This window comes from Camellia sinensis, chromosome 13, assembly GCF_055761805.1.
Source record: "Camellia sinensis isolate YWXY chromosome 13, ASM5576180v1, whole genome shotgun sequence".
NCBI lineage: Eukaryota > Viridiplantae > Streptophyta > Magnoliopsida > Ericales > Theaceae > Camellia > Camellia sinensis.
In genome coordinates, this window is record NC_138973.1 from 106,327,694 (window position 1) to 106,343,082 (window position 15,389).

Genomic DNA, 15,389 nt, shown 5'->3' on the forward strand with positions numbered 1-15,389 from the left:
TTGCGGGACAAGACAATTTCCTTGGTCAAGGTATTGTGGAAACTTCACGGGGTTGAGGAAGCGACTTGGGAGCGTGAATTAGAGGTTCAAGAGAAATATCCGGACTTATTTGTTGATATTTGAGTATATGTTGAAATTTAGTTTTTGTTTAAGAACTATAAGGGCATTGTGTATGCTTGAGATTATGAAAGCATTGTGAATGTTGAGTATGTTTCAGAAACAAAAGTTAAATTTGAACATTGCATATGTTATTTAAGTTTTGGAAATGTAAACTTGTTATAAGCATAGAATACGTTTTGGAAAGCATGAGATGTATGTGTTGAAATTAGCTAAATTTCGGAAGATGCGTATTGGTAATATATGTTGAGCTATGTTTTGGTGAAATTGATCTCTTGAGAAGGGATGGAATGACCGGTTGGCGGACCATGATAACGAGAATTGAATTGTAATCATTTTAAAAATTGGAAAATCATGGTTTGAAAACTTGTAATAAAATTTCAGGGACGAAATTCTTTAAGGGGGGGAGGTTATAGCGATCTCGGTTTTGCCCCGACCTTCTTTGTGTCTCGGACTTGGGTTCCGTGGTTGAATATCGTATCCTTGTCATGTTATTCTCTTTTGACTCTTGGTATTTGAGTTTTGGATTATGTTGGGAATGTTTGGAATAGGTTGGTTATTAGTTGGTCTCGAATGTTGTTGCCCAGGTTGGCTCGCTCAAGCGAGGCTTCTTGAGCGAGCCTTGTGTAATCTGCTTCTTGCACTCGAGCAAGCCTTGTGAAATTGTTTCTTCGCTCGAGTGAGACTTCTTACGCTCAAGCGTGTGTCTGCGTTGGTGGTAGACCTAAAGCTTTGCAGTCTACACTCGAGCAAGGTCACTGTTGTGTCTGGTTGCTCGAGCGACGACTCCTTTGCTCGAGCGAGGACTGCATATATCAGTTCGCAGCAGCGTGATTTTATATCACTTTTTGGTCTCTTTTTCACTCAAAACCCTAAAAAAACACACTCTCTCTACAAGTACTCCATGATCTTGGGTCTCTTTGCCCTAATCCCTTTGTTAAAAAGATAGAGTTTTGCGTGGGCTTCCTTTTGATCCGAAAAAGTTTGAGTTTTGGGCATCTTCAAGTTTCTCCTTCTTCCTTGTTGAGCTCTACATTTGAGGTAGGGATATTCTACTCTTTAATATAAGTTTTAACCTAGATATTTGTCATTTTGTATAAATGGTGGAATTTGGAAAGATTTGGGTGAAGTTAAGGTTAGGGTTTTGATATTTGAAAGAGGGATTTTCCATATTTGGTACCATATGTGTATAAAAGGCCTTGAACATGATATTGCTTGGGTATAATTGGTGAAATTTGGTCTTGGGTGTAATATTTGTAAAAGGGGGAAGATTGCCCTAATTTGAATTAAACAATTATTTTGTTTGAATAATGAAATTGGTATGGGAAATATGAAATTGGGAGGATATGTAAATAAAAGGGTGCAGTTGGATTTAATAGATCATTCACCTATGGAACTTGATAAATTATATGTTGATAGATTTATTTATCTGTTTAGATATACTTGTTTTTAGCTATCGGTGGAAGATAGTTATGATTGTCAAAGAAACTACATGAGAATTAGGAGGGTTGAAACTAAACAATTGAATTATGTCATTGAATATGACGATTTGATTACACCAAATAATATGTGTTTTGATTAGTCATTGTATATGACAAAGTGTTTAAATATATTGCATATGTATCATTGTGTGGGAGGAGATAGGGGATGGACTTCATTGAGAATTAAGTTGGCCGAAGTATCCATGGTGAAAGTCCCGAAATCTTATATATTTATAGGTGCCGGTTCCCTCGGATGTGGTTCCATAAAATGGTAAGAAGTAAAAGTGTTGGATTGATGAATGTATTGAATTGTGAACTATTGAGTTGTAGTCTCATATTGGTTATTTTGATAACAATGAATTTGGTTAATTGATTTACCCAAAATGGAAGAATGGAAATGAATTGAGATATTAACTATCTATATGGAATGACCTTGAAAAGAATATGTGTTGGTTAAGAATATTGCACATTTATCTGATGCTCATAGTTTAGTTAATTCTCACATATCGTTTAGTATATCTCTACAGGGTTTTGGCTCACTCTACTTGGGAAACCATTTTCAGGTACAGGTGACATGTCACCTCCAATGACATAGCTCGAGAGTCTTAGGGGCTGAAGGCTCCCCTTTTGTGATTTCGTTTTTTTTTTTTCTTGTGATTGAATGTTTATTCGAGCCGAGAGCTTTACTTGTATAGAGACTAAACTATTTTTTTGTTGTAACCAAGCGAATTCTTGGAAAGATGTAAGCCCTTAGGACATTTATCTTGTTGTTCTCAATTAGAGTTACATGTTATAGTTTCAAGATGAACATTTATGAAAATGTAAGGCATGTGATATCCACTACAGGAAATATAGGATTTAACGGCGTTCATTTAACGGCGTTTTTTTAAACGTCACTGTTTTTAACATTTAACGACGTTTTACAAACGTCGCATTTTATTTTGAATAAAACGGTACCGTTTAGGGAATCGAAGTCGTTTTTTAAACGCCTTCACATGTGTTACAATAATGTTATTCCTTGCTCTCTTTCTTAGCTCTGTGAGAATTAGAGGACCCTTCTCTCTCTCTCTCTTCAAGCCCTCATTTTGAATCTGGGAAACCTTTAGTCTCAGAGAAACCAATTCCTCAAAACTTACTCACCCGATCGCTTGCTCTCTCTCTAAACCCTTCAGTCTCAGATATTACGATTCAACCTTCTTCAGCTCGGTTTCATCTCAGATCCAATCTCAGAGTGATTTCGATTTCGAAGCTCTCTCTCTCTCTCTCTCTCTCTCTCTCTCTCTCTCTCTCGATTTCGAAGCTCCACCGCCACCGCCATCTGCATCGTTGACTAAGGTGAGCACCACTGTCTACAATCTCAATTTCGTATTCTCTCTCTCTCTCTCAAGCTCTTCCTTCTATCGATTCTTCTCCTAGGGTTTACATATGTTTAAGATTTCAAATCTGAGATTTCTCATTCAAAAATATATGTTTTAGATCTGAGATTTCTTATTCAAAAATATATGTTTCAGATCTGAGATTTCTCATTCAAAAATATATGTTTATGATTTGAAATTTCTTATTCAAAAATATTTGTTTGAGATTTGAAATTTCTCATTTGAAAATATATAGTCTTTCCTCATTAAAATTTTCATTCGAAACAATATCCTGTTAGATATGAGATTTTCATTCTAAAATACATGTTATGATGATTAAAAGTCAGAGCAATAGAAATCTAGAAAATCATTTTCTTTTGTGCTGTTCTACATTGCTGAGTTGATGGCACAGCCCTTGACTAGCTAGAAACCAATTATTGGATTTGGAAGCCTAGGGTGAAGTCTGTGAGCCCGAAGACCTTTTGGTCTTATAAATGTCATTGGTAGATAATAATAATTACCATTGGTATTTAGTTTAATTATATGATTATTAGGAAGATATTCTGATTTTGTTTCCAAATGATATTTGGGAGAGTTTCCTATTTCTATTAAGGTTGATATGCTATGGTTTACAGTGTAATAATGAGCTTTTGATTAATGATACTGATAGTGTTTTACACTGTAATCGTTTGTGCTTTACCTATCTCGTTCTACACCATGAGTACATAATGTATTACCTTACAATTAATCTGTGTCAATGTGTGTATTGTTATGTGCCTGACATGGATACTTCACACATACAAAAGTCCATGTTATACACTCATGCACAATAATGTAACCGGTGCCTCTATGCATATTGTATCGTGGATGACATGAGTCCTGTACAAGCATCACCATTGTTGTCATAGATTCATTTTATTTAATATTGAATTGTGAATTGTAAGATTCATTTTATTTAATATGATATATACTTTTGTATATTTATAAACATATAAAAATGTACACTTTTTGAAATAAAGTAAATTATCAATATGACTAAATCGTATATGTGCATATACGTATAAAAGCAAGTATATCAATATAACGAATTAATCTCTTCTATATATCTTGGTGGTTTGGCAAAAATGATGTCATTTCATTGGTGATTTTTTTACTAGCGATGGGGTAGATCCCCTACCCATTCCCACCAAATTTCGCTTCTTTCCCCAACAAGGACCACTCTGCATGCACATGTAGTTATACATTCCACTCTAATTTTTAGTTTGTCTGCAGTGGTTGACTTTCATTGATTCCGAAGGACGAATCATAGATTCAAAAGCTTTAAGGAAGAGAATATTTTATGGGGGAGTTGATCCCGGACTGCGGAAAGAGGTTTGTATATTGTAGTAGGAAGAAGTGGCATGCTGATCTTTTATTTTTCTAGGTTGAATGTGCATTTTTGTTATGTGAAACTTTTTTTTAATGATTACAGGTTTGGCCTTTCCTATTGGGATATCATGCATATGATTCAACATCTGCAGAGAGGGAATATCTCATGTCAGTTAAAAAGTCAGAGTATGAGGCTATTAAAAACCAGTGGCAGGTTTGTTGTTAATTTTAGCTCAGTAGTCAACACATTTATTCATCCTCCCATGTTTTGATGCTGGTACATGTTGTGGTCACTCCCATAGCAAACGCCCACATGCTTTTCATGCAAGCAGTTAACTAGTTTCAACTTGTGGCACTTCTGAGATTCTAGCTTTGCATTTGTCTTGAATTGCCTGTGTTAAATTGCTATATAGAAATTCAGTTTTATAATTATTATTGTGGTAGACTTGAATAGGTGCCTTTTTCTTGTCATATATGAGGTCAGGTTTGGTTAGTAAGCCAATACAGCTTCCTAACCAAACTTGACCAAGGTTTAATTGAGGGAGTTGCTAGCTATCCAAATTGGAGCAAACTTCTCATCTGTTTGCATTGCTCAAGCTTTTATATTTTCAGGGTATACAGACTACTAGATTTGTAGGAATTCAGTGTAAGATATTAACAGGGGATATTTGGCTAGGTTCTAGGTTCTAGTTTGATTGTGTTCAAACCTGAGGGCAGACACTTTGTGCATCTGATGTTTATGTATATTTACATTGTGGTTTCTTTCAAACAAACTTTTTACGTGCTTAACATGCTTATATTCTTTTCTTCAGAGTATCTCCAGAGAACAGGCAAAAAGCTTTACAAAATTTAGGGAGAGGAAAGGCCTTATTGATGAAGATGTGGTATGCTAGAAAATGCCTCATTTTTTTCCTTTTGAATTAACTTTCTTTAGATGAATTTGGTAATTCACCATTCATTCTATTTTCTTGCTCAACTAATTCAACTCATGGGTAATTACAGGTATTGATTTGGCTGTAAGAAATCCTCAAGGGAGCGCCAGGTCAATTGTAAATGGAGCAGATCAAGCAAAAAGAGGAATGGTTTAGCTTTGCGAGCCCCTTTCACTTACATTTGACCATGTGAATTACTATGTGGATATGCCTGCAGTAAGTCTCTGCAACCCAGAGATTCATATTTTGAGAACATGATAACATAACCCAAAATTTCCAAAGGAAAATTAAAAATTGACATGAATTTAAGTAATACTAATTTGTTTGTACTTTTGGTTGTAATTAGAAAATATTTCAATTCAACTTTTTGCTATTTAAATAAGTTTATCAATATTTTTAAAGTTCCAATCCATCATGTAGCAAAATTAAAAGTAGGTTCTCTATATCAGGAAATGAAGAGTCAGGGAATCGACGAAAATCGTTTGCGATTGTTACGGGATGTCAGTGGTGCTTTCAGGCCCGGTATTCTAACAGCACTAGTTGGTGTCAGTGGTGCTGGAAAGACCACATTGATGGATGTGTTACCAGGGAGAAAGACCGGAGGGTATATTGAAGGAAACATAAGCATTTCTGGTTACCCAAAGAATCAAGAAACTTTTGCTCGAGTCAGTGGTTATTGTGAACAGAATGACATCCATTCACCATTTGTTACTGTCCATGAATCTCTCTTATACTCTGCCTGGCTGCGTCTTTCTAAGGATGTGAAGACAGAAAGAAAACAGGTATGTAACTGAATTGCTTGAGTGTGCGCCACTATGAGATTTCAATGTGGTCTATATTAATGCGAAATTTTTTGTTTCTTTGTTATGGTAGATGTTTGTGGCAGAAGTTATGGATCTTGTTGAGCTTAATACCTTGAAAAATGCTCTAGTTGGACTTCCAGGAGTAAATGGTCTTTCAACTGAACAGCGAAAGAGGCTCACCATTGCTGTTGAGTTGGTTGCTAATCCCTCCATCATCTTTATGGATGAGCCCACATCAGGCCTTGACGCAAGAGCTGCTGCAATTGTCATGCGTACTGTGAGGAACACGGTAGACACAGGGCGAACTGTTGTCTGCACCATTCATCAACCGAGCATAGATATCTTTGAAGCTTTCGATGAGGTATGAACTCGATTTTATATTTTCTGCAAATGAACATCATCGTCTCTTTGTGCTTTCTGATTGACATTAATAATTTCTTCCTTGCAGCTTCTATTGATGAAAAGAGGAGGGAATGTGATATATGCTGGACCTCGCCATTCTCACAAGCTTGTTGAATATTTTGAGGTCAGTTTTCATTTTCCTCCATAGCTAGTTTCTAAAGAGTCATCTATTATCAATTTGAAAGTTCGAAATATGATGAATCAATACCTTCTCCTGAAGGCTGTTCCAGGGGTTCCTAACATTACTGAGGGTTACAATCCAGCTACTTGGATGTTGGACGTCAGCTCTACTTCAGTTGAGGCACAACTTGATGTTGACTTTGCAGAAATTTATGCCAATTCTGGCCTCTACCAGTATGTTTATAGACAGTACTGAGTCCTTTACACTTTGTCACTGTCTCTCTCTCTCTCTCTCTCTCTCTCTCTCATTGTCCGAGTGCGTGCTGATATTTCTCATGATTTTCTTTTCCAAGAGAAATCAGGAACTTATCAAGGAACTAAGCACTCCAGCACCAGGTACCAATGACCTCTACTTCCCTACCAAATACTCGCAATCCTTACTAACTCAATGCTTGGCTTGCTTCTGGAAACAACACTGGTCATACTGGAGGAACTCACAGTACAATGCTATCAGATTCTTCATGACAATTGTCATCGGTATTATTTTTGGTGTTATCTTCTTGGGCAAAGGAAGCAAAATGCAAGTCTATAATTTTGGCATTTACACTCTAGTTATCACATTTGTGGTAATTATTATTATTATTATCAATTGACGTCAATACTAACATGAAGATCAATTGTATAATTTTTGGTCAACAGACACCAACAACAAGACTTGATTAATTTGCTTGGAGCTACCTATTCTGCTGTCCTTTTCCTTGGAGCCTCCAATGCTAATGCGGTGCAAATTGTTGTAGCAGTTGAGAGAACAGTATTTTACCGTGAAAGGGCAGCTGGGATGTATTCAGAGTTGCCTTACGCATTTGCTCAGGTAAAGGATAAAAGACATTACATCACATCTCTCTCTTCTTTTCACTAAGAAGAATGTGTATATATGGTCTCCCACATCCAATATTTACACGGTACTTTTTCTATTACAGGTGGCCATAGAAACAATTTATGTTGTAATTCAGACCTTTATCTATGCTTTTCTCCTTTACTCGATGATTGGCTTTGAATGGACAGCAGTCAAGTTCTTCTATTTCTACTACTTCATATTCATGTGCTTTACCTACTTCTCCATGTATGGAATGATGGTTGTGGCTTTGACTCCTAACCATCAAATTGCGGCTATTGTCATGTCCTTCTTCTTCAGTTTTTGGAACTTGTTCTCTGGTTTCCTCATCCCCAGGCCGGTATGTATCTATAACGTGAAATACTACTTTCAGCGTCACATATATACCTATATGAGGAGTTTTGTTATTGTTTTTGTCATACCACATATATCTTTTTACTTGAAATCATGTCATTATTATCATAATTATGACACTTGTGCTCTCTAGACACATAAACGTTGTCTTTTTTCATATATATATATATATATATATTCTTTAATTTTATAATAAATTATATTAGCCTCTCTTAAAGTTTAACAAAAACACACTAATAATTTAGAAAAATCTGGTTATGTAATCTAAGCATCAATTTACTTTAAAATCTTATTGGATTCAAATCAGTGGCGACTCCAGGTTTTTATAAGGATGGGGTTCACTCCAAAAACTTAAGTTCCCCAATTTTTATGAGAAAAAAAAATTAAACTAATTAAAATTTAAACTTCTTCAACTTCAAGTAAAATAAACTTTTAATAAAATACTAGTGTCTTAACAAATCAAAAAAATATGTAAGCTTCTACAATTACATTCAATGAGGTGCCATTTTTTGAAATTTTTGCATGATAAATTCATTGTCAATAGTGTCAAACACATCATTTTCTATATATATTATCAAGCAATCATTCAACCACTGATTTGTTGGGGTCAATTGATTATTAAGTAAAAAATTTACCATTAAAAAAAAAAAATCAAAAGCTTTTGGCAAGCTGATGGGGAGATGGCTCCCCATCAGTTGCTTGGTAGAGTCGGCCATGATTCAAATTGTTTGATTATTCTTTGAGTATTTATTTTCTATTGTGACTGTACAAAATGCTTTAATTACAGAACTTGCACTTGCTTGTCCTGTCCTTATACTGAAAATTGGGTAAGCATTGAATCTTGTTGCGCATCCTACTACAGTATTCTTCCATATTTTTTTTCTTCATGAATTGCTAGTGGCATTCATGTTTTTGAGACATTTATTTATGTACAACGAGTGATGGGCATGCTTACTCTTCTATACCAATGCTGTAGATTTTCCATTTGTACCCAATGTTTATTCATGCAGAGGCATAAGGCTTTATTTGCTCAGAAACTATTGTTGGGTGATTTTAATCAATAGAGGAATTTGAATCCTTGTAAACCATTCTCCAACCAAATTTTAATGTCTCATAAAATTCTACATGTTCAAGCATCTCTTGGAAGAAAAAAAGAAGGAAAAATTAGTTGGGAAAGTGGAAGGGTTATGTGGATTCACATTAAGATTTTCTCAAGTATATTCCTTGTTTTGTTGGTCCAAACCATCTGCCTGTACTTGTGGTTGAAGTGATATTGGTGTGTTTAATGCTTGTAATTTTATCATCTCAGTGTTGATTCCTCTTCTTTTTTTTCCCATAAAAATGGAGTCAAAAACAAAAGGAACCCACCTCCTCACAAAAGGGAAGTAGAATTTGGAGAAAACAAAGAAAAATTGAACATTTAGAGTTTCAAATTTATTTTAGTGCTTTTAGATGGCTACATGACTTTGTTAGACTGATATTGGACATGTTTCAATTGATGCCGAAACCTGTATCATAGCTAGATAGGGGCACTTTAAATTTTACATATATATGTGTGTGTGTGTGTGTGTGTTTATGTATTTCATAGGTAACAGAGACTTAATAAGGCTAATTCTTTTGTGTATTTCATAGGTAACAGAGACCACATGGTGGGTTGGGTTAAGTCACGGTTCCGCAGCCTTCTTGTTAAGGTTAGTGTCTTGATCTCATTTTAGATTATTAACTTCTTGTTGATAACTACTGTGATTGTTTAGGCAACTACATTTGTATTCTCTGTACTTACTGGTTGTGTGGTAAATTTGTCCTTGTTAACACCTATTTTGGTGAATGCTTGGTAGATGACAGCACAAGATGTGTCAATCATGCTGAGATGTGAACAAAGGACCATCATCTTCCTTATAGAACCCGGGAATTTTTGTTTCTTAGTAGATGCTTTCATAGTACTTGTATGTATAATTAGTTTGAATTGCATCTTTTGTGCCGATTTGTTTTGTAATAACTTTCAACTTACCACTAGGCACTAGGTTAACTTTATTTCATCTTGGAATTGAAATATTTTTGCGTATTGAGAAGAGCATGAATTGATCTAGTATTATGTTTACCTAAATTTAGTCAATATATTGTATATTTTTCATCTTTATAAAAGGGATTTTTTTTGGGTTAAATCTCACAGAATTAGCACAATTTATTATTATTTTTTTTAAAAAAAATGAAGTTATAACGGCGTTTTTAATACTAACGGTTATATTTTTAAAATAAAAATGATCTATCACGGCGTTTTTAAAACGTCGCTAAATGTGGAGTGACGTCATTGCATCATTATGAAGCATATTTAGCGGCATTTTTTAAAACGCCGCCTATACTGATATAGCGACGCTTTTAAAGCGTCATAAAGTTACAGCGACGGCCGCATCTTCAGCGTTTAGTACCAAACGTCACAAAAACAATTAGCGGCGTTTTTGATAGCTATAGCGGCGTTTTTTAAACGCCACTAAAAGCTTAATTTCCAGCAGTGATCTCTTTTAATATTTATTTTGATGAATAAAAATGTAACATTTCTATTATGTCTATAGATCTCGTGAATGAATGATTTATATAATATTTTGAGGGTGTCACAGGGTGGGTTTAGGGTGGGTTTAGGGTGGGTTTAAGCTCTGCTTATTTCGATACATAATTTTTGCCGATAAAATTTTAATGAGAAAAAAATTTCCGTTACTTTTATTTCATTGGTAAATGTTTAGCTTTTGAAGTTTGATAAAGATGTAAACTATTTTCTAAAGTTTCACTTTTTACTCATTCTGTTTAGTTTCCACATTTCCGAAATTTTTGATTTTTTTTTTTTTTCTTTCTTGAAGGTTGATGTGTTTTTAAGAACATTTCTATAAGAAATAAAATGAAATAAAATAAAAAATAAATACAAAGGTCTTCTTGGGCTGAAATTTATGTGAGCTTTTAAGATTTTTGATTGGTGTACTTGGCATGTGTAATCTGGTAGGCCTTGTATAAGCTAAGTGTTGGGTAAATTACTCATGAATCCCGTTTCAAATACGCTAGTTCTATTTAATCTCACAATTTTATTTTATTTTATTTTTTATTTTTTTATCCAAAAGTCTAGCGCCTTCTTTTTTAATTTCTCTTTCTCTTTTTCTTTTTGATATACACATGGCGCTTTCATTCTTCTCTTTCTCTTTTTGATATGCACTCATCGACGACCGGTGACTACATGGTTCTAAACCACGGTATCGGTTAACTTAATGGTATCAATCGCGAAGTATCATTATCAGTAGTATCAGCTGGTACGTATCAAGAAATCAGGTGTTGCGGCCATAAAATTTCTTAACCAATTTTCAGCAATTTCTTTCCCGTGACGGCTTGTGTAACAGTTACACCCCGTTACATACGAGAACCGGTCGGTTCACTGGCAATTTTCATTTACATTGTATATCGGTGGGTGTTCGTAATGGGACCTTGATTTTTTGATACATATCGGCTAATACGCTACGTACTGGCCATTTTTTAAAACTATGGGCGATTGACAACAACCATTGATTGGGGTTCATCAACAACCAATGACTATCGACTCCTTTTTCGCCCTCACCGATGACAAATGAGATGGGTTTCCGATGATGTTTTTGACATAGATCTACTCAGATTTATTCAGATTTGATCAAGATCACAAGACAACTCACTGAAATATTCAAATTTAGAGTCGATTTTGTTAGGTTTTTATTCTTGGCAACCCCGTTTGACAAAACTCCTTTTCAGATGTATTTATTTTCGCACTTTTTATTTCAGTGAGGCTATGAGTTTATTAGATGCGAATCCAAACCCGAATCGAACCATGCAGAGAAGTTTGTGATGTTAATGCTTTCAAGATTGCCACTTCGCTGATTATTACGGGGGGCTCGCGGCCGAAGCAAAATGCAAAATTGCATTCAAAATTGCATGTCCGTCGTTGCTCACTCGAGCCAAGGAGTTCTCGCTCGAGCTAGGTCTCGCTCGAGCCAAGGAATGCACGCTCGAGCCAAGGATTGCATCCATACAAAAACCTGAAAGAGTGTATTCCTCGCTCGAGCCAAGGATCCGTCGCTCGAGCCAAGGCACTAGTAGAAATCATGAAAAATACACTCCTCGCTCGAGCCAGAAAAGCGTCGCTCGAGCGAGCCTCAGAATCCGGATTTCTCAAGGAGTTTGTTTTCTTCCCAATCTTGGATTACTTTTGGTTCTTTATAAATACTTGGTTTTCTCCTAAAACTAAGGGATTGATTGAAGTCCTCCAGATCTTCTTTTTGGTTCTTAAAGTTTATATCTGGGGATATTTTGTTTGCTTTTCTTTGATGTTTTTTATTGAGTCTTCAACTCATGATTTAAAGAGAGTACATCAAAGGTTTGTTTGTTATACACAAAAGAGAGAGTTATTCTTCAGTTGTGGATTCTGAAGAATTCGAGCCTGAAGCTTTGGTGGAATCCGGAGTGGCTCATCAGAAAGACAATTCCGTGGTGAAGATGGGGTTGGAAGAGGCACATAAAGGTTGGTTCAATTAGGCGTTGTGGATTCGCTAGGTAATTGAGAGTATACCTGTGTAATTCCTTTAATTCTTCTTAGTGGATTGTCTTGTGGCTGTTGCCCGTGGTTTTTTTATCACAGTTGGAGGTGTCCAATTGTGGTTTTTTCCACGTTAAAATCGTTGTGTCTCTTTGTCTTGATTGTTTGATTGTTTGATTGGGATTGTTATATTCTGCTTAAAATTGATACATAATCACAAATCAACATCTAGGGGATTTCTAGATTTTTCAATTGGTATCAGAGTAGGTCGTTCTATTTTTTATTTTTTTTTAAAAAAAATTTCTTTTAGAACGAGATCTTGTTTGATTTGTGATAATGGATACAATTCGTGAAGGAAATTCTATGGTTCGACCACCCCTACTTGACGGATCTAATTATCCTTTTTGGAAAGCTCGGATGAGATCTTTTTTAAAATCTATTGATGAAAAAGTTTGGCAATCCGTCATGAATGGGTGGACTGAACCAACAATTACTGTTGATGGAGTTACAATCCCCAAACCAATTGATCAGTGGGACACAACTGATTACCAAAATAGTAGCTGGAATAGTAAAGCTATCAATTCTCTCTTTTGCGCTGTCACACCTGAAGAATTTAGTCGTATTTGTAATTGTGAAGTCGCAAAAGAGGCTTGGGATATCTTACAAACTATTCATGAGGGCACTCCTTCTGTTAAACGCTCAAAACTTCAAAGGCTCACATCTAGTTTCGAAAACCTTTCAATGAAAGATAGTGAGACCTTTGATGAATTTTATGCGAAGTTGAGTGACATTGTGAATTCCAGCTTCAATTTAAGTGAAAAAATTCCAGAATCCAAAATTGTGGGAAAAATTTTGAGATCCTTGCCCGATCGGTTCCAACCAAAAGTTACGGCTATCGAGGAGGCTCAAGATGTTGACAACCTTAAGCTGGATCAGTTGGTTGGAAATCTCCAAACTTATGAGGCACATAGGAATTTCAAAAAGAAACAAAAAGATATTGCTTTTAGTAGTACTCATAAAGTGGAAGAGGATTCTGATGAGGATTGCGAGATAGATTCCAAGATTATGGCTGCTTTTGTTAAACAATTTAAAAAATCTTTTTTGAAAAAGAATCCTAATCTTTTGGAATCTACTCATTCTCATAAATCTAAAGGCAAAGATAAACTCAAAATTAATCCTATAGCCAAGAAGGAGAAAGGAAAGATACAAGGGAACTCTGAAAGTTTCCAATGCTATGAATGCCAAGGATTTGGCCACTTTGCTTCAGAATGCCCCACTCGTTTGAGGAAGAAAAAAGCCCTTGCTGTCACTTGGGATGATGAGTCAGAATCTGATGACGATGACAATGACAATGATGATCAAGGCGAAGAGGGACATAAGCAATTCCTTGCTTTCATGGCGGCTTCTGAAACTGTAGGACAAACAGAGTCTCCGAAGATGTCAGTTGAGAACACCACTGATAATGAATCCTCGGAGAGTGATCATGAAAAGCTTGAGGAAGCTTATGAAAAGTTGTACAAGGAGTCTCTTAACTTATTCAAGTTGAATGACAAACTCACAAAGAAACTCAAAGCATGTGAAAGTGAGAATGTCAAACTTAAGGAAGAGATTTCCGAGGCTAGGATTAATGCCATCAAGGCAGCTGATGATCGACAAGTTCTTTGTGGAAAATTGTTGACTTGTGAGACAGAGAGGAATGAGCTGCTGCAAACCCATGCCATGTATGAAGAAAAGATTGAATCTCTTGAGATGTCACAAGTTGCTTTGGAAGAACTAATGATCAAGAAAGAGAAAGAGCTCAAGTGTGGTATGGCTACCATTGGTCTTTGGAACAAAGGATCAAAGACTTTGGAGGATATCATTGGGTCTCAACACATGAGTTGTGACAAGAGTGGCATTGGCTTTGGTGGTAAGAAAGAGCAAAAACAGAGTGCTTCAACATCTCATGATACAAGAACTCAAGGAAAAGGGGGACAAAAGATTCAACAAGAGGAAAGACTTCTCAAACTTCCTAGAGTTGGTAAGGTAAAAGAAAAGAAGGTACACTCTGGACACCCTATTTTGATTTGTCATCATTGTGGTTTGCATGGTCATATTCGCCCTTATTGTTATAAGCTGCATGGGAGAGTGTCTCAAAAGGGTAGGAATTTGAATATTTTTTGGGTTAGGAGACAACCTTACATGTCCAGGCAGAATACCAAGATTCATGAGGGTGTTCACAATGCCACGACATTTACCAAGACCGCTAAACCTAATTTTGTTAAGATCAAAAAGATTTGGGTGAGGAAACTTGACTTGTGTTAATTTGTTTATTTATTTTAGCTTTTTGTGCATTGTTTTTTAATAAAAAAAAAATGTGTGCTTGTTCATTTTTTTTTGTCATGCTTTATTTTTGAAAAAAAAAAAAAAAAAAATCACAAAAAGATTTTCTTAGTATGATTTTGCAAGCTTGAAATTTTTGAGTGGTCTTTGGTGCATATTGGATTTGATGAGAATATCCATTACCTGTTAATATGTGTGTGCTTTCTGTGGTCATTACTCGTTTTGGAGTGTGTGTTTTTGATAAGTATGTCTCATTCTGTACACACTCTTGGATTAGCAAATTTTAGAGTCTTCCGCCTTAGTGATTATTTTTTTTTGGACTTCTGACATTGTATCTTTTGCTTTTCTAGAGGAATTGACCTATACTAGCATATCTTGGGTGATGTTGAGTCTCTTAACCATCTACCATCCTTTTGCATCTCCATGGTTTTCCCCTTAATTCTTTGCAGTCTAGCCATGAGGAAAAGGCTACCTCAGAGTCACCAACCAGGCCATCCTTATTATATCCATGCTTCTCTGGTTCGGTTTCCATACTCTTGAGCGTGTCAGCCACCAATGATTGTGCAAAAGAAAAAGAAAAAGAAAAAGAAAAAGCAAAAGCAAAAGAAAGAGAAGAAGACAAAATATGCAAAAGAAAGAAAAAACTTGTGAAAAAAAAAAATAAAAATAAAAAAAAGGGAAAAGATTCATTGAT

General features: G+C 35.6%; 1 protein-coding gene across 1 annotated transcript; it reads left to right on the top strand.

Annotated features, from left to right (window-relative positions):
• The first annotated feature begins 3,447 nt into the window (after nt 1–3,447).
• Nucleotides 3,448–5,453, top strand: LOC145805611 (uncharacterized). The gene is made up of 5 exons (XM_082900774.1): nt 3,448–3,456; nt 4,226–4,324; nt 4,425–4,535; nt 5,134–5,205; nt 5,324–5,453. The coding sequence occupies exons 1-5, from the start codon at nt 3,448–3,450 to the stop codon at nt 5,339–5,341; spliced, it is 309 nt and encodes a 102-aa protein (XP_082756900.1). The 3' UTR covers nt 5,342–5,453.
• The last annotated feature ends 9,936 nt before the right edge of the window (nt 5,454–15,389 follow it).

Coding starts and splice junctions, on each gene's coding strand:
- LOC145805611 (XM_082900774.1), top strand. Junction 4,325..4,424: donor ATCCCGGACTGCGGAAAGAG/GTTTGTATATTG, acceptor TAATGATTACAG/GTTTGGCCTTTCCTATTGGG. Junction 4,536..5,133: donor CTATTAAAAACCAGTGGCAG/GTTTGTTGTTAA, acceptor TCTTTTCTTCAG/AGTATCTCCAGAGAACAGGC.